Source organism: Ranitomeya imitator, chromosome 4, assembly GCF_032444005.1.
Source record: "Ranitomeya imitator isolate aRanImi1 chromosome 4, aRanImi1.pri, whole genome shotgun sequence".
Classification (NCBI taxonomy): Eukaryota; Metazoa; Chordata; class Amphibia; order Anura; family Dendrobatidae; genus Ranitomeya; species Ranitomeya imitator.
In genome coordinates this window covers 25,915,590-25,939,533 of record NC_091285.1, presented here as the reverse complement: position 1 = coordinate 25,939,533, position 23,944 = coordinate 25,915,590, and the positions used below count along the sequence as shown (strand labels likewise).

Genomic DNA, 23,944 nt, shown 5'->3' with positions numbered 1-23,944 from the left:
AACCCCGCCCACACCACTGATTGGCAGCTTTTGCGTATACTGTGCATAGGCAGAAAGCTGCCAAATCAGTGGTGGGGTTATACAGAGCTCAAGAATATGGAAGACTAGATAGAAGCAGGTACACTAGTCCTCTACTGATAATGTTCTTATCACGACTGATCACGTCAGATTGCCCAGGGCCAGGGGCTTAGTCCCTGTCCCTAACAATAGGGGTGCCCTAGCTATCTCTGCTCTCCGGATTACGTCTTATAGTGAAGATGCCGGGGCCACATACTTTGCTGCACTCCTAAATCAGCCCTATATCTGTTCCCTTCCCCCACCCAGGAAAGTGGGGAGAAATAGTGCATGAATATACACAAACCAGGGAAACAAGGTAAGACGTACAGTAATAAAGGAAAATACCAATAATACAAATGTACGCTCACAGACAACAAATGGGAACACGGGGAAGTAAAGGTAGGTAAACACAATAGGAGAAGATGAAGGATTGCAAACAGCAAAAATTCCAAGCAACATGGATCAACACTCCAAACGCCTCTACCAACAACCGACACCTCCACTCCACGCTAGGAAATATAAGACTTACTACTAATAAAACAGTGATGTTATCAAAACTACAGGAAGCAGCCCTGTAAGTGACACATCGCGGGTTTCTGTCTTTACATTATGCTGCTCTCATTTTAGGTGAAAAAAAAAAAACTGGTGATACATTCCCTTTAAAGTGTAACCGTCATGTTATTTTTTATTTAAAAAATCAATAGAACACATTAAAAATAAGGAGCTTAGTAACATATCTTATTAGAGAAAACTTTCTCCTTCAGGACTGAATGTTCATTGTCAATACATGGGTAAAATCTACATTTAGTAAAAACATATTTTCACATTACTGAGATAGGAGGTGACAGTTGGTGCTAATAATATTCTATGGAGAAGGTAAGGGGAGGAGCCAGAGGCAGACACAGACATTCTGCTACCTACAGGTTCTATTGAATAAACAGCTGTACTTTGCCTGAACTAGTCTTACCTGAACTAAAACATACTGGCAGTCTCCAGGGAAGTTGTAAACCATCCCATCAAATGTGAAGAAGTGAGACACTCCGATGGCTGAGCAGGTGCCATCACAAACATTATTCGTACATTCCCATGTTCTACCACGACATTCACTGAAAAAAAGAATTTGGGTTCAATTGGCTGTATTTATTTTAGTGCATTAAGATCGAAAAGGAGTTTGTTAAGCAAGAGTCATTTTTAAAGCAGACCAGTACCCGGACCCGGACCTGAACCTGGACTCCATTCACTTGAATGGGAGGGGCCTGAACATCTAGTGTTTGCCATGCCGTCATGTGCATGACAACGCGGTAAACACTGCTTCTGTTCAGCAGTAAAATCATTACCGCCAGTCAGACAACCGCGGCTCCCACGCTGTCGAATGACAACATGAGCACAAAGCTGTGATTGGAGATAAAAAGTTTACCTCCGGTTACTGGCGTCAGCTGATGGGACTACTGCTCCCATCAGCCTATGCCTGCTGCCACGAATAACAATGAGAGCAGGCAGTGGCTGATGGAAGTATTCATCAGCCGTCGCCTGAACTCTAAATATTATTTTTGATAACCAGCCAGGCTAAACTGACAGCTTGGGGCTGGAACCCTCAGCTGTCAGCTTCAGCAAGGCTGGTTATCAAGAATAGAGGGGTCCCCATGCTGCTTTTTTAATTATTTAAATAGTTCCCAGCCGGGCCAATGAACTGCGGTGACCTTAGCACTGTGAGAAAAATGTTTCACGGTGCAGAGGTGAGTTCACTGCAGTTCAAATTCACCGCAGTGAAGTTCTACTGGAGGGAGGTCACTGCAGTTCAGTCCAGCTGGGAACACAGCCTCAGTTACCGGCAGTAACCTCGATGAGGTCACCGCTAGTCACTGAGGCTGCGCTCGCAGAAGCTCATTCATCAGTGGTTCTCAGCCTGGACGGTCGTTTTTGGCATTGTCCAGGCTGAAAACTTTTTATCCCCAGATATGAATTATGGCGCGGGAAAGAACGACAGACAGGTGAGGGATATTGTTCTTTTTTATTTTATTTTATTACAGGAGACGAGGGATTCATTTGAATTAGGCGTTAGGTGAGTATAACTGTGTTTGTTATTTTTCAATAAAAATGAAAAACTGTATTTTGTTTTTATTTCAAATACTTTATTTACCATGTAACTATAGGATTAGTAATGGATTGGTGTCTTATAGACGCCTCTCCATTACTAAGCCGTGGGCTTAATGTCACCGGCCAATACAAAGGTGAAATCAACCCCAGAAATATGAACCCCACTTGCCACAATTACAAGACAAGTGGAAAGAGCCGAGCAAAGTGCTAGAATTGGCGCATCTAATAGATTTGCCTTTTCTGTAAGGTTGTGGGCTGCTACTTTTAGGCTGGGGGGCCTTTACCAGCCCGAGAATACAAGCCCCCACTTGTCTGCTTTAGCAAGGCTGGATATCAAAAATGAGGGTGGGCGACTTTTTTTAAATTATTTATTTAAATAATTTTAAAAAACAGCTTGGGGACCCCTCTATAGATAGATATATAGATAGATAGATAATAGATAGATAGATAGATAGATAGATAGATAGATAGATAGATAGATAGATAGATAGATAATAGATATATAGATAGATAGATAGATAGATAGATAATAGATAGATAGATAGATAGATAGATAGATAGACATTATATGTGCATTCATTTACAGAAATCCAGAACATATCATAACAACAGCTGTTTTGGTGACGTTCATGTAAAACAATTTCTTTAGAAACTAGCCCGCAGAACACACATGCTTATAATGCTGCAATTTATGGGGTACACAAAGTAAAATGCATTATTAATCCCATGTGACCAATTTAGGATGATTCTGAAACATAATATGACTGTCTATGAGTAATTTTTAGGCCATTACACCCTGACACATTTCCAAATTAATGCTTGATTTAGTGTTAAAGGGATCAGAATGAAAATATGTTTTCCCACTATTACAGCGAGTGGGACAATATAGTCCACAACAAAAATCAGAACGAAGGACAAAAAGATCTTCCTGGGAATTTACTGTGAACATTCCTTCATGTAAAGATCGTTTACAGACCGACGACTATAGAGAAAAAGATGTTCATAAAGTTAATGACGTTGCTTAACCCGGGAATCAGTTGTTTTGGATTACCGTAGATCAGTTTGGACCTCCTATAACCTTATATGAATGGTCACCTTTATTTTGACCTTCAAAAGATGTTAGTTCATTAATTAGAAGATAAGGTGTAATGTACAGAAGGAGTGGTTCTCAGTCTTCGTGGCCATATCTGGTAACAGTCCAAACATTATAGACAAGACAGGGCTTTTCTGATCAGTAACTGATGGCCTTTTCCAGCTTTGATGAGATGGCCAACTATGCAAATGACTCTCTTTTGAAGTCTATGGTTTTTGGTTCTGCTGTCAACATAATTCCAAATGGACTTCCACAGAAAGGTCTATCCACACACACGGCCTACTCAGATAGACTTCTAATAGACTTCAGAAAAAACGTCGTTAAACACACATGGCCAACTCACATAGACTTCAAAAGAAAGGTCCAACCACACCCATGAACAACTCACATAGAGTTCAAGAGAAAAGTCCATTTGCACACGTGGCCAACTCATATAAACTTCAAAAGGAATGTCCAACCACACCCAAAAACAACTCACATACAGTTAAAGAGAAAAGTCCATTTGCACATGTGGCCAACTCACGTAGACTTCAAAAGAAAGGTCCAACCACACCCATGAACAACTCACATACAGTTCAAGAGAACAGTCCATTCGCACACATGGCCAACTCACATAGACTTCAAAAGAAAGGTCCAACCACACCCATGAACAACTCACATACAGTTCAAGAGAAAAGTCCATTCGCACATATGGCCTACTCATATAGACTTCAAACGATAGGTCCATCCACACCCATGAACAACTCACATACAGTTCAAGAGAACAGTCCATTCGCACACGTGGCCAACTCACATAGACTTCAAAAGAAAGTTCCAACTACACCCATGAACAACTCACATACAGTTCAAGAGAAAAGTCCATTTGCACGCGTGGCCAACTCATATAGACTTCAAAAGAAAGGTCCATCCACTCCCATGAACAACTCACATAGAGTTCAAGAGAAAAGTCCATTCGCACGTGTGGCCAACTCATATAGACTTCAAAAGAAAGGTCCAACCACACCCATGAACAACCCACATACAGTTCAAGAGAAAAATCCATTTGCACACGTGGCCAACTCACATAGACTTCAAAGGAAAGGTCCAACAACACCCATGAACAACTTACATAGAGTTCAAGAGAAAAGTCCATTCGCATACGTGGCCAACTCACATAGACTTCAAAATAAAGGTCCAACCACACCCATGAACAACTCACATACAGTTCAAGAGAAAAGTCCATTTGCACACGTGGCAAACTCATATAGACTTTAAAAGAAAGGTCCATCCACTCCCATGAACAACTCACATAGAGTTCAAGAGAAAACTCCATTCGCACACGTGGCCAACTCACATAGACTTCAAATAGACTTTAGCAAAAAAAAGTCCATGCACACACATGGCCAACAAAAAGGTTGCTCCACACACATGGCCAAGTGACATGGACATCAAAAGAAGGGACCATCCATGCACTTGGCAACCTCTCATAGACTTCAAAAGAAAGGTCCATCAGCACACATGGCCAACTCACATAGCCTTCCCATGGATATCAGGAAAAGAGGTCCAACCACACACATGGCCAACTTACATAGAGTTTAAAAGAAAGGTCCATCCACTCACATGGCCAACTTACATAGAGTTTAAGAGAAAGGTCCATCCACTCACATGGCCATAGAACATTCATTTCGCACAGATATCAGCAAAAAGGTCCATCCACACACCTGGACAACTCTTCAGTATAAGGAAACAATCTCCAGCTATTAGGAAAACAAAACGTATCCCTGGGATAAAATAAGGATTCCAACCAACAAGCTTAATAATAGGTTCTTGAGACCAGACCGAAGTCTCCATGATCTTGAGAACAACCAGATTTTATAAGATGGGCCTTAGACTCCCCATACACTTTCCACAAACATGGCCAGCTCTTCATTAGGTGGCTGTGATTAGGGGATCAGGTAGAGTCTGGGATCCTGAGCCGAAATGTGTGGTCATCAGGTTTCCACATCTCCTTGTTCTCCTTCAGGATGGAAACGTTCAAGATTGAGTTCTTAGTCCCACAGGTGGTTGCTAGGAGCAAGACCTCCCCAAAGCCGGGCTTTACCCAGGCTTCAGGGAGGGAATGTCACCTATCCACATCCCTGGCTGTGACGTTCTGGTGGAAACTTTTGTTGGGAACCCTTCTCTCCTCTATGTGAGGGCCACATCCTTGTGGACACTTTCTTATGTGGTACTCTGCCAATTCACTTGGAAGAAGAGAGCATGACCTCAGGGTTTTTTTTAAAAACCCTTAGGTGAAATAGGGGTATTAACAGCCTTAGTATGGCCGTGAGACCCGCCCAAACTCTCAATTGTATGCTGAGAACAAGGGGTCTTCTCGTGAAATTGGAAAGGAGGATAGGACTATCAAAAATGTCCTGGTTGCTCATAACAGCCAATCACAGTGTAGCTTTAATTTCTTAAACTACTCTAGTAATATGAAAACTGCGCTGTGATTGGTTACCATAGACCACAAAGACAGTTTTTAATAATTGTCTCCCAATATTTAGTGCTAGCGGCATCTAATCAGCTGCATATATTTACCAGGTGTTACAATCTTGGTTCACTTTCTCCCCCGGAGCATAATCCTTCCCAGCATGTCTGCAAGGACACTTGTTAGGAAATATACACCTGTTATTATGGCGGACCTAAACATGGAGAAGAACAATACAGGTGAGAATCTTATCACCTTGCAAAAATAGCCGTGATAACGTCATCGACAAACAAATGGAGGCAGAAAATCATAAGAATAATAAAAAAAATAAAAAAAATAATAATAATAATGTTAATTACTGTAATTATTAATAATAATAATAATAATAGTATTTATACTAGTAAAAACAAATCATAATGCAAATAAAATATTATTGATAATTATCATCTATGTCATTATTATTATTACCTAATAGCATAGTTATATGGGTTGAAAAAAAGAATAGTCCATCAAGTTCATCCTTTCTATACCAGTTATACGTTTTCTATTGCTAAATTATTTATAATCTACAATGCCTAATGATATAAAACATAATAATAAAAAGAATAGTGACAAAATGAGAAATAATAACATAATAATTAAAAATATAATAATGAATATAAATAATAAATAATTATAAAATACAAAATAACAATAGCACTGCTAATAATAATAAAAATAATAATAATAGCAGTAGCAATAAAAATAGTAATAATATTAGTCTGTAGTCAATTCTGATATATATATATATATATATATATATATATATATATATATATATATATATATATGAAGAAGAAGAATTGTAATAATATTAACATGTTCCATTGTGATATATTTATACACATACAACATATATAATTATATATATATATAAATTATATAAATACAGGTAAAGCGCCATGAAATAAATGTCGCTATAAAAATGTATAATAATAATAGTAATTATATATATACTGTATATACACAATCATAATTAGATATATGATTCATATTACTCTGATAATTTTATTATATATAAATTATAGAAATAATAATTATTATAAAAATAAATTTATAATAAATATAAAATATAATATATATATATATATATATATATATACACACACACACATATATATATATATTACTATTATTACTATTATTATCATTTTTATTATTTTTCTTTATTATTATTTCATTCTTTTTTCAAGCTTTTTTTTCTTTTCATTTATACGGTACTTACTTTTCATAGTGCAAAAAAAGGTAATAGATCAAATGCAGGGAAAAGTTGAAGTGCACGTTATAAAAAGGAAAAGAAAGACACCCCCATATATCACCCAAAGTGCTGGTGAACTTCTAACATTTTTCAGTAGCTTTTTTTTTTTTTTTTCTGCTGTTTTCTGCCACCTAGTGGACAACCGAGTCCCATGCAGGTAAAAGAAAAAAAAAAATAGCCTAAAAAATGTGACCGCCCTGTAATTATTTTTTATCTTTTATGCTTATTTTTTTTAACCTTATAAAATAATATTTACTCATGTTGACAACAGAACAAATTATTATATGTAATTTTCTGACCCGATTTTTGGGTGTCAGGGGTGACACAAAAATTCAGTTTTTTCATTGTTGCATTTTTTACTACTATGATAGTAGGCAGGCGAGGAACAATTAAGCTTTATGTGGCTTTGGCTACCGGAGACTTAGCACTCAATAAATCGCTGCCTTTGATTTCCACATGCTGAGCGGTGACAGCGTTTTTTTTTGGGGGGGTCTATTTATTTTGCATATTTTTCGCAACTACTTCCAGTTAAAAATGTACATAGTTCTTCTGATTAGCTATGTCATTTACCCCATGTGTAGGGAATTGCAGTAGCTTAGGTATCCATAGTTACAAGCACTGATATAGTGACAGCTAGTTAGTTGCAGTGGTCTTAACCATGGTTATCTAAGCTACTGCAATGCACTGCTACTTGGCTAATCAGGAGAACTATACGACATTTCTAACTGGAGGTATTTGCTAATATTATTATTTTTGCACTTTCTACATATTAGGATAGGATCTTGGAGATGGGAATAACCCAACTATACTACATTTCTAATAGGAGGAATTTTCTACTATTATTTTTGCACTTTCTACATATTGGGATATGGGAATAACGCATTAAAGACAAGAATAAAGACCATTTTTGACTGCAAAACCGTGACCCAAATGTGCCATTTTTAAGTATTTGGAAAAAATAGCAACAAACACAAGACAAAAAAAAGTGACTTTAAAAAAAAAAAAAGCGCAAATGGTGAATAAGCGCCATTCCTTTTTTATTCTTCCCTACTTTTCTCCCCACTTTTCAAAATAGTGAAGCAAATCTTTTACAAACAAAATTCTTAAAGATATAGGATTGTGTCTTTAGCTCAAATATCCAGCGATTGACATTTGAAACTCATGACAGTTATAAATCGTGAGTGCGCACCAAGTGGCCAGGAGTGGTATAACAGGGGAAAAAAATATTTTTAAGGAAACGCTTTTAGGGTGACAAAGCTTCTGAAAAGTCAGCAAAGAGATTCAATTAGGAGATTATTTTGATCAAATATAATTTTCTGTTAACATTTAATATGCAGATAAATATCAAAAGGCTGAACGTCACTTCCAAATAGAACAGGTGTGAACAGGGGCATACCAAGAGGAGCCATCTCCACATCTAACTAACAAACAAACTATAGCATGCAAACACGAAATATATGAAATTGGAATTTCATTAATGCTCGAGAAAATAAGTAAAATGTGAGCCCAGCAGCCACGACAAGGCGACCTTCTTTGCTGGGACCTATCCTAATGTGTTTTCTCTCCTGGGCTGATACATTTACATAGGTAGGTTCTCCACATCTAACTGCACTCTGTAAAACTATAGCATGCAAACATGAAATATAGGAAATTGGAATTGCATTAATGCTCTAGAAAATAGGTAAAATGTGAGCCCAGCAGCCATGACAAGGCGACCTTCTGTGCTGGGACCTATCCTAATGTGTTTTCTCTCCTGGGCTGATACATTTACATAGGTAGGTTCTCCACATCTAACTGCACTCTGTAAAACTATAGCATGCAAACATGAAATATAGGAAATTGGAATTGCATTAATGCTCTAGAAAATAGGTAAAATGTGAGCCCAGCAGCCACGACAAGGCGACCTTCTTTGCTGGGACCTATCCTAATGTGTTTTCTCTCCTGGGCTGATGCATTTACATAGGTAAGTTCTCCACATCTAACTGCACTCTGTAAAACTATAGCATGCCAACATGAAATATAGGAAATTGGAATTGCATTAATCCTCTAGAAAATAGGTAAAATGTGAGCCCAGCAGCCACAACAAGGCGACCTTCTTTGCTGGGACCTATCCTAATGTGTTTTCTCTCCTGGGCTGATACATTTACATAGGTAGGTTCTCCACATCTAACTGCACTCTGTAAAACTATAGCATGCAAACATGAAATATAGGAAATTGGAATTGAATTAATGCTCTAGAAAATAGGTAAAATGTGAGCCCAGCAGCCACGACAAGGCGACCTTCTTTGCTGGGACCTATCCTAATGTGTTTTCTCTCCTCGGCTGATACATTTACATAGGTAGGTTCTCCACATCTAACTGCACTCTGTAAAACTATAGCATGCAAACATGAAATATAGGAAATTGGAATTGCATTAATGCTCTAGAAAATAGGTAAAATGTGAGCCCAGCAGCCACAACAAGGCGACCTTCTTTGCTGGGACCTATCCTAATGTGTTTTCTCTCCTGGGCTGATACATTTACATAGGTAGGTAGGATCCTGCTGTGATTGAAACCAATCTACCAACACTAGGTGTCCGGTATGAACCCCGAACTTAGCAGTTCGGGTTCGCTCATCTCTAACTATAAGTAATGTGAAAACCCGATGAAAAGCCGACAATGTATATCATGTCTAGAGAGGATCTAGGTGTGACAGGTCAGCATCGGGTCTGGCAATGAGGACCAATGCTTGAAAAGAAAAGTCTCGTTAAGGCGGAGGCCCGAGAGTCTGTGCGTGCACCCCGCCATTAGGCGACTATAACAAGTCTTGTGACCTCTGCGCACTTCACAGGACGCATCTGTAAATCGGGTGAACTGATTGGGGGGGGGGGGGACCGCACACAAAACCAGATGTGTCTGTGAGCTAAACCTTCTCTGGAGCATAAATCACTTGTCACTTGCTCTGTGTGTTTGTTGGACTCATTCCATCTGTCAATTAGGAGGAAAATACTTTAATTATCCAGAATTTTCTGTAGAAAGAACAGTTATATTAGAACTTGTGGGTGAAAGGCGTAGAGCGCCCCCTGTAACCTGAGCAATATGGTAAAAAATAAATTAGTAGATTATACGACTGAAGCCTTTACTCTTAAAAGGTTTGTCTATTTATTGGTTTTTAAGGCCCATAATTTGTAGCGAGCAATTTCAAAATATATCTGTAGAACATTTAGAGCTCCAATTTACTGATTCGGAGCTCTAAAGGCACTGGTAAATTAATACAATGGTTCTCACTACTCACAGCTGCCACTAGGGGGAGTTGACAGAAGACAGATTCATTATTGATTCTAAGGAGAGCTCTATATATCAGTGAGCTCCCCCTAGTGGTGGCTGAAGGCAGGCAGGATTTAATTTTATTTTTTTTCTACGGCTATACAAAGGATTTAAAGAGGAACGAAGCTCCTATTCCTCTGAAGATATATTATTAAATGAATCTGCAAAATTTTGAAAAAGAAAACTTTGTCTTCAAATGTGGATATTAATTTTAAAACCTCCACTCCTCCACCCCAAAAAAAAAAAAAAAAACAACAGTGTCGACAACCGAGGTGGCGATCAATAGAGTTCCAACAGAGGTTGTCATTCCTCAATCATGAGTGCTTGATAAAAATTAAGAAAATCCTTAATTTAAGGTGGCATTGACCCTGATAAAGTACTCATCTTCCCCCGAAACCTCTGTTGCTTTGCCTGTGGTTTATTTTTTTGTAAATCAGCCATTTTAAATTGGGAAAGGGCTGACTATAAATTTCTGCTCATCCAGTGCTTCAGATATGATATTCGTTACAGTGATAAATTATGAGTGTGCTCCTTGTGGTCAGGAGTGGTATTACATGAGTGTGCTCCTTGTGGTCAGGAGTGGTATTACATGAGTGCGCTCCTTGTGGTCAGGAGTGGTATTACATGAGTGCGCTCCTTGTGGTCAGGAGTGGTATTACATGAGTGCGCTCCTTGTGGTCAGGAGTGGTATTACATGAGTGCGCTCCTTGTGGTCAGGAGTGGTATTACATGAGTGCGCTCCTTGTGGTCAGGAGTGGTATTACATGAGTGCGCTCCTTGTGGTCAGGAGTGGTATTACATGAGTGTGCTCCTTGTGGTCAAGAGTAGTATTACATGAGTGCGCTCCTTGTGGTCAGGAGTGGTATTACATGAGTGCGCTCCTTGTGGTCAGGAGTGGTATTACATGAGTGCGCTCCTTGTGGTCAGGACTGGTATTACATGAGTGCGCTCCTTGTGGTCAGGAGTGGTATTACATGAGTGCGCTCCTTGTGGTCAGGAGTGGTATTACATGAGTGCGCTCCTTGTGGTCAGGAGTGGTATTACATGAGTGCGCTCCTTGTGGTCAGGAGTGGTATTACATGAGTGCGCTCCTTGTGGTCAGGACTGGTATTACATGAGTGCGCTCCTTGTGGTCAGGAGTGATATTACATGAGTGCGCTCCTTGTGGTCAGGATTGGTATTACATGAGTGCGCTCCTTGTGGTCAGGAGTGGTATTACATGAGTGCGCTCCTCGTGGTCAGGAGTGGTATTACATGAGTGCGCTCCTTGTGGTCAGGAGTGGTATTACATGAGTGCGCTCCTTGTGGTCAGGAGTGGTATTACATGAGTGCGCTCCTTGTGGTCAGGAGTGGTATTACATGAGTGCGCTCCTTGTGGTCAGGAGTGGTATTACATGAGTGCGCTCCTTGTGGTCAGGAGTGGTATTACATGAGTGCGCTCCTTGTGGTCAGGAGTGGTATTACATGAGTGCGCTCCTTGTGGTCAGGACTGGTATTACATGAGTGCGCTCCTTGTGGTCAGGAGTGATATTACATGAGTGCGCTCCTTGTGGTCAGGATTGGTATTACATGAGTGCGCTCCTTGTGGTCAGGAGTGGTATTACATGAGTGCGCTCCTCGTGGTCAGGAGTGGTATTACATGAGTGCGCTCCTTGTGGTCAGGACTGGTATTACATGAATGCGCTCCTTGTGGTCAGGAGTGGTATTACATGAGTGCGCTCCTTGTGGTCAGGAGTGGTATTACATGAGTGCGCTCCTTGTGGTCAGGAGTGGTATTACAGGAAATATTTTTTTTCCGATGGATTATGCTCAAGCTTAAAGAAAGCTTAATAAAGAGATCTCATTAGGAAACTACTCTGAACAAATATTTTTTGGTAACTGTTACCAAAATTGATAATTTTATGGGACAAAAATGTTAGGTTTTTTTATTAAAAGACAACTTACTGGAAGTAAAAAAAAATATATATATAAAAATGGATGCCCCCCGTCAGTGGAAAACAGGCTGCAGGAATGTAAGAGGTTAACAAAAGTTCTTACCATCCCGTCCGGGCACATACATCCAGAGATACATTTGTCGCTCACGCACTCATAGTCATAATTTTCGCAGGTTTTGGTGCACGCTATCCCTTTAACTGTTGGATCCTCCGGAGAACACACAACTTTTTTCATGGGGGGACGACAATCCGCACTTCTCTTTACTGGGAATCAAAAAGGAAGAAGAATTAATTGGTTTAAGGACAGAGATTAATGAAAGAATAAGAAGGCAAATTTGGCATTCAGAACCTTGTAAAAATAATCAATGGAAACAACATTTTTCATACAGGATTAATGGGAAATGCTCTATAAACCCAAATCCATGGAATAAGATATTTTTATAGATTTAATCTCAATTATTTTGCTTTATTTAAATTTTGATTTTTTTTTTATTTACTTTTATAATTTTGTATGTGTTTATATTTGTTGGGTTTTTTTTTATTTCATTTTTTTAACTTATTTATATTGTTCTCCTACTTATCTGATTGCTTAATTTTATTGGATCTATCTTCTAAAACCAAAATATGAGGCGGCTTGGTTTACAAAATATTATAATGGAAAGATATGCTGGCCAATATATTCTTTTTTTATCTGTATTTTAAATATGTAATATATATACAATATATACTGTATATGTATACTTATACATACACTTTTTACTTTTTTATTATTATTATTTCTTACATTTCATATCTAAGGGGTAATTGTCTAAGGGGTACTTCTGTCTGTCCTTCTGTCTGTCACGGATATTAATTGGTCGTGGCGTCTGTCTATTATGGAAATCCAAGTCGCTGATTGGTGGCCGCAAAACAGCCCCCGCAGTCAGTTTCCCCGGCGCTCCGCTCCCCGCATTCAGTGTCCCCGGCGCTCCGCTCCCCGCAGTCAGTGTCCCCGGCGCTCCGCTCCCCGCAGTCAGTGTCCCCGGCGCTCCGCTCCCCGCAGTCAGTGTCCCCGGCGCTCCGCTCCCCGCAGTCAGTGTCCCCGGCCCTCCGCTTCCCGCAGTCAGTGTCCCCGGCGCTCCGCTCCCCGCAGTCAGTGTCCCCGGCGCTCCGCTCCCCGCAGTCAGTGTCCCCGGCCCTCCGCTCCCCGCAGTCAGTGTCCCCGGCCCTCCGCTTCCCACAGTCAGTGTCCCCGGCGCTCCGCTCCCCGCAGTCAGTGTCCCCGGCGCTCCGCTCCCCGCAGTCAGTGTCCCCGGCGCTCTGCTCCCCGCAGTCAGTGTCCCCGGCGCTCCGCTCCCCGTAGTCAGTGTCCCCGGCGCTCTGCTCCCTGCAGTCAGTGTCCCCGGCACTCCGCTCCCCATAGTCAGTGTCCCCAGCGCTCTGCTCCCCGCAGTCAGTGTCCCCGGCGCTCCGCTCCATACTCCCCTCCGGTCACCGCTAATACAGGGTTAATGCCGGCGGGTAACGGATCGCGTTATGACGCAGATAACGCACTCCGTTACCGCTATTAACCCTAAGTGTCCCCAACCTTTTACTATTGATGCTGCCTATGCGGCATCAATAGTAAAAAAAAAGTAATGTTAAAAATAGTTAAAAAAGAAAAAAATCTGCTATACTCACACTCCGTTGTCCGCTGAGCCGCTCGCGCTGGCCGTCATCTTCCTTTCCCAGCGATGCTTTGCGAAATTACCCAGAAGACCTAGCGGTATCGCGAGACCACTAAGTCATATGGGTAATTTCGCAAAGCATCCTGGGAACGCAAGATGGCGGTAGCCGCGCGCCCATCTGCACAGCGCCGTTGGATCCCAGGAAGCGGAGAGACGGGAAGCTGAGGAGCAGCGACCAGAATGGTGAGTATGTTAGAACTACAAGGGGCCCTCGGAACGTTAGGTGAGTATGTTTATTTTTAATTTTTTTAACCTGTAACATACGTGGCTCGGTAATATTGTACGTCACTGGGCAATATACTACATGGCTGGGCAATATACTACGTCGCTGTGCAATATACTACGTGGCTGGGCAATATACTACGTGGCTGGGCAATATACTACCTCGCTCTGCAATATACTACGTGGCTGGGCAATATACTACGTGGCTGGGCAATATACTACGTCACTGGGCAATATACTACGTGGCTGTGTGCTGTATACTACGTGGGCTGGGCAATATACTACGTGGCTGGGCAATATACTACGTGGCTGGGCAATATACTACGTTTCTGGGCAATATACTACGTCACTGGGCAATATACTACGTGGCTGTGTGCTGTATACTACGTGGGCTGGGCAATATACTACATGGCTGGGCAATATACTACGTGGCTGGGCAATATACTACGTGTCTGGGCAATATAATACGTGTCTGGGCAATATACTATGTGACTGGGCAATATACTACGTAGCTGGGCAATATACTACGTGGCTCTGCTATATACTACGTAACTGGGCAATATACTACGTGACTGGGCAATATACTACGTGGCTGGGCAATATACTACGTGGCTGGGCAATATACTACGTGACTGGGCAATATACTACGTAGCTGGGCAATATACTACGTGGCTCTGCTATATACTACGTAACTGGGCAATATACTACGTGACTGGGCAATATACTACGTGACTGGGCAATATACTATGTGGCTCTGCTATATACTACGTGACTGGGCAATATACTACGTGACTGGGCAATATACTACGTGGCTGGGCAATATACTACGTGGCTGGGCAATATACTACGTGGCTGGGCAATATACTACGTGAGTGGGCAATATACTACGTGGCTGGGCAATATACTACGTGACTGGGCAATATACTACGTGACTGGGCAATATACTACGTGACTGGGCAATATACTACGTGGCTGGGCAATATACTACGTGACTGGGCAATATACAAAGCGGCTGGGCAATATACTATGTAACTGGGCAATATACTACGTGACTGGGCAATATACTACGTGGCTGGGCAATATACTACGTGGCTGGGCAATATACTACGTGTCTGGGCAATATACTACGTAACTGGGCAATGTACTACGTGGCTGCGCAATATACTACGTGGCTGGGCAATATACTACGTAACTGGGCAATGTACTACGTGGCTGGGCAATATACTACGTGGCTGGGCAATATACTACGTAACTGGGCAATATACTACGTGACTGGGCAATATACTACGTGGCTGGGCAATATACTACGTGACTGGGCAATATACTACGTGGCTGGGCAATATACTACGTGACTGGGCAATATACAAAGCAGCTGGGCAATATACTACGTAACTGGGCAATATACTACGTGACTGGGCAATATACTACGTAACTGGGCAATGTACTACGTGGCTGGGCAATATACTACGTGGCTGGGCAATATACTACGTGACTGGGCAATATACTACGTGACTGGGCAATATACTACGTGGCTGTGCAATATGCTACGTGGCTGGGCAATATACTACGTGACTGGGCAATATACAAAGCGGCTGGGCAATATACTACGTAACTGGGCAATATACTACGTGACTGGGCAATATACTACGTAACTGGGCAATGTACTACGTGGCTGGGCAATATACTACGTGGCTGGGCAATATACTACGTGGCTGGGCAATATACTATGTGGCTGGGCAATATACTACGTGACTGGGCAATATACTACGTGACTGGGCAATACACTACGTGGCTGTGCAATATGCTACGTGGCTGGGCAATATACTACGTGGCTGGGCAATATACTACGTGACTGGGCAATATACAAAGCGGCTGGGCAATATACTACGTAACTGGGCAATATACTACGTGACTGGGCAATATACTACGTAACTGGGCAATGTACTACGTGGCTGGGCAATATACTACGTGGCTGGGCAATATACTACGTGGCTGGGCAATATACTATGTGGCTGGGCAATATACTACGTGACTGGGCAATATACTACGTGACTGGGCAATATACTACGTAACTGGGCAATGTACTACGTGGCTGGGCAATATACTACGTGGCTGGGCAATATACTATGTGGCTGGGCAATATACTATGTGGCTGGGCAATATACTACGTGACTGGGCAATATACTACGTGACTGGGCAATATACTACGTGGCTGTGCAATATGCTACGTGGCTGGGCAATATACTACGTGACTGGGCAATATACTACGTAACTGGGCAATGTACTACGTGGCTGGGCAATATACTACGTGGCTGGGCAATATACTACGTGGCTGGGCAATATACTATGTGGCTCTGCTATATACTACGTAACTGGGCAATATACTACGTGACTGGGCAATATACTACATGGCTGGGCAATATACTACGTGGCTGGGCAATATACCACGTGACTGGGCAATATACTACATGGCTGGGCAATATACTACGTGGCTGGGCAATATACTACGTAGCTGGGCAATATACTACATGGCTGGGCAATCTACTACGTGGCTGGGCAATATACTACGTAGCTGGGCAATATACTACGTGGCTGGGCAATATACTACGTGACTGGGCAATATACTACATGGCTGGGCAATATACTACGTGGCTGGGCAATATACTACGTAGCTGGGCAATATACTTCGTGGCTCTGCTATATACTACGTAACTGGGCAATATACTACGTGACTGGGCAATATACTACGTGACTGGGCAATATACTATGTGGCTCTGCTATATACTACGTGACTGGGCAATATACTACGTGACTGGGCAATATACTACGTGGCTGGGCAATATACTAAGTGGCTGGGCAATATACTACATGACTGGGCAATATACTACGTAACTGGGCAATATACTACGTGACTGGGCAATATACTACGTGGCTGGGCAATATACTACGTGACTGGGCAATATACTACGTGGCTGGGCAATATACTACGTGACTGGGCAATATACAAAGCGGCTGGGCAATATACTACGTAACTGGGCAATATACTACGTGGCTGGGCAATATACTACGTGGCTGGGCAATATACTACGTGGCTGGCAATATACTATGTGGCTGGGCAATGTACTACGTGGCTGGGCAATATACTACGTGGCTGGGCAATATACTACGTGGCTGGGCAATATACTACGTGACTGGGCAATATACTACGTAACTGGGCAATGTACTACGTGGCTGGGCAATATACTACGTGGCTGGGCAATATACTACGTGGCTGGGCAATATACTATGTGGCTGGGAAATATACTACGTGACTGGGCAATATACTACCGTGACTGGGCAATATACTACGTGGCTGTGCAATATGCTACGTGGCTGGGCAATATACTACGTGGCTGGGCAATATACTACATGGACATACATATTCTAGAATATCCGATGCGTTAAAATTGGGCCACGATCTAGTGTTTATATATTTAGATACGTTACAGATTAATATTTTATTTATTTTTGCTTTATTTAAATTTGGATTCTTTCTTTAATCTTTTTATGTGTTTATATCGGCATCAATAATTTTTTGACCATTTTTTTTACTTACAGTATTTATATTTTTATCTATTTACTTATTTGCTTGTTTATTTCCACTTGATCCATCTCTTAAAAGCAAAAAAAAAATGAATCTGAGCTTGCAAGATAGGACTATGGAAAGATATAATGGCTGATGTAACCATTTTTTGCTGTATTATTACATATATTTTTTATTTTATTTTTGTATATATTACTCATGCTTTTTTTTATTATTTAACATTTCTATGTTTCAATATATTTTTTCATTTTTTTTATTTATTTCTTGAAAACCTAAAAAATATAAATCCTAAAAACTAAACATGACTTAAAAATACACAAAAATAAATGATAACTTGAAAAATACAAATATATATATTATTTTATTTTGTTAAAAAATGCATTATATTTATCATTTATTATTTATCAAAATTAAAAAGTCTAATATTTGCTCTAGATATATATATAATATTATATTTTTTTAATTTATTAAAAACAAGTCAGTTTGATTTCCAGTACAATGGCAGTGATTACCATATACTGAAAACACACATTACATACAATAAAAAATGTAACTTTTTTTCATATAGGGTTGGAAATCATTAAATTACACAAAAATCATTAAAAAAGCAGCATACTAAAACATTGTAAAAGAAAATGTAAATGAAAAAAGCCTTACTGATTCCAAGAAACAGCGCCATTCATGTCTGTGGCCGTGTCTGGTATTGCAGCTTAGTCCCATTTGTTTGAATAAAGCTGAGCTGTAATACCAAACATGGTCAGTGACGATAAGAGGTGCTGCTTCGACACAAAAAAATCCTCTTTTTTCCAATCCTATGTAACCCCATTGTAATGCTAGAGCCAATATATCAGTAATATTTAAGTTGCTGAAGGCAAATTAAAGGGATAGTAACTGTATGATTTTGCTACCAAAACTAGTCTTACGGTTGTATGGGTCCTAGTACAACAATAAAAATGATACCTGTATTGTAGTAATCGGATGTGCCAGTGCTGAGTAATTGGACTTTGAATCCACATGCAAATGAGCATGGAATTACATTGTGGGTGTGTCAGTGGACTCATGCATTTCCAGGCTAATTTGCATGTTATTTCAAAGCTTAATTTCTCAGCACTGGCACATCGGATTAAGACAAGACATGTGTCATTTTTATTGTTTTACTAGGATCTTTACAGCTGTAATACTGGTTTCAATAGAAAAAATCTCCCAATATATCCCTTTAAGTGTTAGTTAATTCCAAAAAAAAAGGAAGAGAATAGATTATGGCAGATTATGCAGTCACTCACCTCTGGCTGATTGGCTGAAAAAGGCTTCGGCATAATAGTTGCCAGGTAGATCATTCATGGTGCAATGCATCAGTCCATTCTCACAGTAACTGGAAATGAGCGGAGATTATAGTATATTATATTATATATTTGTACTAATTCGTTTTCAGACACTCCAGAACTGATCCACATGATACTTTCACATCAGATCTGCTGCTGAATTTTTATACTTCATAGTTGCCTACAGCCCTGAATTTTCAAAGATTGTCCTGATATTTCATATCTAATCCTAAAAAATTTGTGTCTGAAAATGGAAACTCCCTTTTTTGGGAATAGTTATTATATGTAAGTATTAGCTATCACCAGCAGATGGCGGTGTAGTACAGCAGTCTGATACATGGGCTGAGTCATGAATCATCTGGATTCTGTCACATATTAATAAACACACCAGGCATATTTGGAGGCTCCTGATGATGCTGAAATTTTACTGTTTCCTGTTAGACAAAGTAGGGAACAGACGGCGGCAACTTTGTGACATTTATTAGCTCTCGAAGACAGAATTCTGTTACAAGAATGAAGAACGAGCGCAACAGAGATTATTTATAGAATGATTCTAGAGAAAATAGTCACATTCTAAACACATGACATTACTTATGTTGTACCTGGGCTGAATAAAGGTTTTATTATTTGCTCCAGAGCTGCATTCAAAATTCTACATGTTTTAAACTTAGCAAACTTGTCAGAAAAACAGTCCTAATAGCATAGCTGGGGGCCAATATATAATGGAAGTATAGAGTGACAACAGAAGAATAGTGAGTGCAGCTCTGGAGTATAATACAGGATGTAACTCAGGATCAGTAATGTAATGTATGTACACAGTGACTGCACCAGCAGAATAGTGAGTGCAGTTCTGGAGTATAATACAGGATGTAACTCAGGATCAGTAATGTAATGTATGTACACAGTGACTGCACCAGCAGAATAGTGAGTGCAGCTCTGGAGTATAATACAGGATGTAACTCAGGATCAGTAATGTAATGTATGTACACAGTGACTGCACCAGCAGAATAGTGAGTGCAGCTCTGGGGTATAATACAGGAGGTAACTCGGGATCAGTAATGTAATGTATGTACACAGTGACTGCACCAGCAGAATAGTGAGTGCAGCTCTGGGGTATAATACAGGATGTAACTCGGGATCAGTAATGTAATGTATGTACACAGTGACTGCACCAGCAGAATAGTGAGTGCAGCTCTGGAGTATAATACAGGATGTAACTCAGGATCAGTAATGTAATGTATGTACACAGTGACTGCACCAGCAGAATAGTGAGTGCAGCTCTGAGGTATAATACAGGATGTAACTCAGGATCAGTAATGTATGTATGTACACAGTGACTGCACCAGCAGAATAGTGAGTGCAGCTCTGGAGTATAATACAGGATGTAACTCAGGATCAGTAATGTAATGTATGTACACAGTGACTGCACCAGCAGAATAGTGAGTGCCGCTCTGGGGTATAATACAGGATGTAACTCAGGATCAGTAATGTAATGTATGTACACAGTGACTGCACCAGCAGAATAGTGAGTGCAGCTCTGGAGTATAATACAGGATGTAACTCAGGATCAGTAATGTAATGTATGTACACAGTGACTGCACCAGCAGAATAGTGAGTGCAGCTCTGGAGTATAATACAGGATGTAACTCAGGATCAGTAATGTAATGTATGTACACAGTGACTGCACCAGCAGAATAGTGAGTGCAGCTCTGAGGTATAATACAGGATGTAACTCAGGATCAGTAATGTATGTATGTACATAGTGACTGCACCAGCAGAATAGTGAGCGCAGCTCTGGAGTATAATACAGGATGTAACTCAGGATCAGTAATGTAATGTATGTACACAGTGACTGCACCAGCAAAATAGTGAGTGCAGCTGTGGAGTATAATACAGGAGGTAATTCAGGATCAATAATGTAATGTATGTACACAGTGACTGCACCAGCAGAATAGCGAGTGCAGCTCTGGGGTATAATACAGGATGTAACTCAGGATCAGTAATGTAATGTATGTACACAGTGACTGCACCAGCAGAATAGTGAGTGCAGCTCTGAACTATAATACAGGATGTGACTCAGGATCAGTAATGTAATGTATGTACACAGTGACTGCACCAGCAAAATAGTGAGTGCAGCTCTGGGGTATAATACAGGATATAACTCAGGATCAGTAATGTAATGTATGTACACAGTGACTGCACCAGCAGAATAGTGAGTGCAGCTCTGGAGTATAATACAGGATGTGACTCAGGAACAGTAATGTAATGTATGTACACAGTGACTGCACCAGCAGAATAGTGAGTGCAGCTCTGGAGTATAATACAGGATGTAACTCAGGATCAGTAATGTAATGTATGTTCACAGTGACTGCACCAGCAGAATAGTGAGTGCAGCTCTGGAGTATAATACAGGATGTAACTCAGGATCAGTAATGTAATGTATGTACACAGTGACTGCACCAGCAGAATAGTGAGTGCAGCTCTGGAGTATAATACAGGATGTAACTCAGGATCAGTAATGTAATGTATCTACACAGTGACTGCACCTGCAGTATAGTGAGTGCAGCTCTGGAGTATAATACAGGATGTAACTCAGATATACTTTAGATATAACATAAATGACCACATTTACATTAGTACATACCACATGGAATGGTGGTCAGAGAACACATCATCTGGCTGGAATAATTCTCCATCATAATAGCATGAGCACTCGGATTTGGGGACACATTCTCCGTACTCATTAGTGTACAGTCCAGGGGGGCAGTAGCATCCTTCCATACAGAGCTCTCTGCAGCTGGTGTCAGGGTGGGACAAGGACCTGCAGGTTTGGTTACAGGGACTCCCGCACTGCTGATAAATCTTCCCTTCCGAGCATCTGATCGCTGGGGAAATACAACATTGGAGAGGCAAAGTGAGATGACACAGCTGAGATTACTGGGGGTGAGGTGTCGGGCATTGGGCTTTGGAGAGCACTTAATGCATTTTATCAGGAAGGAGGTGAGTGGGTTTAGGACCAGGGCTTCGTGCAGAGCAGTCAAGCTCTTCTGTTTTGTATGGACCGTTTCCTAAACTGTTGCCATAAGAATGGGGGCTTCCATGTCCCGCTCTTGTGCATCTGACTTGTATGAACTAGGCCATGCTCTGACTGCTAGGACCCCCATTAAATGTCCAATGACTATTGATAACTCTGCGGTCACATTCATCCTGTGATAAAACATGGCCGCATGCAGCCTGCCCTATGCCTAGAGATAGGGTAATAGGTCAGAGAGCATATCCATCTGACTTGTAGGGAATAAACCATGCAGTGACTGCTGGGACCCAGACAAGATCTCTAATGGCCTCCTGTGGAAATACAGTGATTGGACAAGAATCTTTAATCTTCCCTTATTGAACTTAACTAAACATTGGGGGCAAAATGTGTTCTAGCGCTCAGTGATACCCTTGTGTAGCTTGCAGCTTCTAGTCTGGACTGAGAGTTTCCACACTTGTTAGCAATGGCTGTGGCCTAAATGATGAAGGCCGCCACTTAGAAGGGGTGCTCTCATAGTATTGGACAGGTGTTGCATACTTTCCTATACTATTTTTTTATTTTCACTGTATTAATGTAGTTGGAAAGGAATGAAACAGTTGTCATCCGCCAGCCAAAATGGAACAGCTGTCATCTACCAGACAAAATGGAACAGCTGTCATCTATCAGGCAAACTGGAACAGCTGTCATCTACCAGCCAAAATGGAACAGCTGTCATCTATCAGGCAAAATGGAACAGCTGACATCTATCGGGCAAAATGGAACAGCTGTCATCCGCCAGCCAAAATAGAACAGCTGTCATCCGCCAGCCAAAATGGAACAGCTGTCATCTACCAGCCAAAATGGAACAGCTGTCATCTACCAGACAAAATGGAACAGCTGTCATCTACCAGACAAAATGGAACAGCTGTCATCTATCAGACAAAATGGAACAGCTGTCATCTGCAAGCCAAAATGGAACAGCTGTCATCTAACAGCCAAAATGGAACAGCTGTCATCTACCAGCCAAAATGGGACAGCTGTCATCTAACAGCCAAAATGGAACAGCTGTCATCTATCAGGCAAAATGGAACAGCTGTCATCTATCAGGCAAAATGGAACAGCTGTCATCTATCAGGCAAAATGGAACAGCTGTCATCTATCAGGCAAAATGGAACAGCTGTCATCCCCAAGCCAAAATGGAACAGCTGTCATCTATCAGACAAAATGGAACAGCTGTCATCTGCAAGCCAAAATGGAACAGCTGTCATCTACCAGACAAAATGGAACAGCTGTCATCTTTCAGGCAAAATGGAACAGCTGTCATCTACCAGCCAAAATGGAACAGCTGTCATCTATCAGGCAAAATGGAACAGCTGTCATCTATCAGGCAAAATGGAACAGCTGTCATCTATCAGGCAAAATGGAACAGCTGTCATCCCCAAGCCAAAATGGAACAGCTGTCATCTAACAGCCAAAATGGAACAGCTGTCATCTATCAGGCAAAATGGAACAGCTGACATCTATCGGGCAAAATGGAACAGCTGCCATCCGCCAGCCAAAATGGAACAGCTGTCATCTAACAGCCAAAATGGAACAGCTGTCATCTACCAGACAAAATGGAACAGCTGTCATCTACCAGACAAAATGGAACAGCTGTCATCTACCAGACAAAATGGAACAGCTGTCATCTATCAGCCAAAATGGAACAGCTGTCATCTATCAGGCAAAATGGAACAGCTGTCATCTATCAGGCAAAATGGAACAGCTGTCATCTACCAGGCAAAATGGAACAGCTGTCATCTACCAGCCAAAATTGAACAGCTGTCATCTATCAGGCAAAATGGAACAGCTGTCATCTATCAGGC

The 23,944-nt window shown here is 41.0% G+C and overlaps 1 protein-coding gene across 1 annotated transcript in view; it reads right to left on the bottom strand.

Moving 5' to 3' along the window:
- Positions 1–23,944, bottom strand: part of VWF (von Willebrand factor) — a 179,838-nt gene that overhangs the window by 111,064 nt on the left and 44,830 nt on the right. Inside the window, exons 16-20 of the mRNA XM_069763408.1 lie at positions 21,711–21,951; positions 19,028–19,116; positions 12,337–12,497; positions 5,807–5,910; positions 1,025–1,163 (exon numbers count right to left, since the gene is read on the bottom strand). Coding sequence (XP_069619509.1) covers positions 1,025–1,163; positions 5,807–5,910; positions 12,337–12,497; positions 19,028–19,116; positions 21,711–21,951 — 734 coding nt within the window. The remainder of the gene's footprint in view (positions 1–1,024; positions 1,164–5,806; positions 5,911–12,336; positions 12,498–19,027; positions 19,117–21,710; positions 21,952–23,944) is intronic.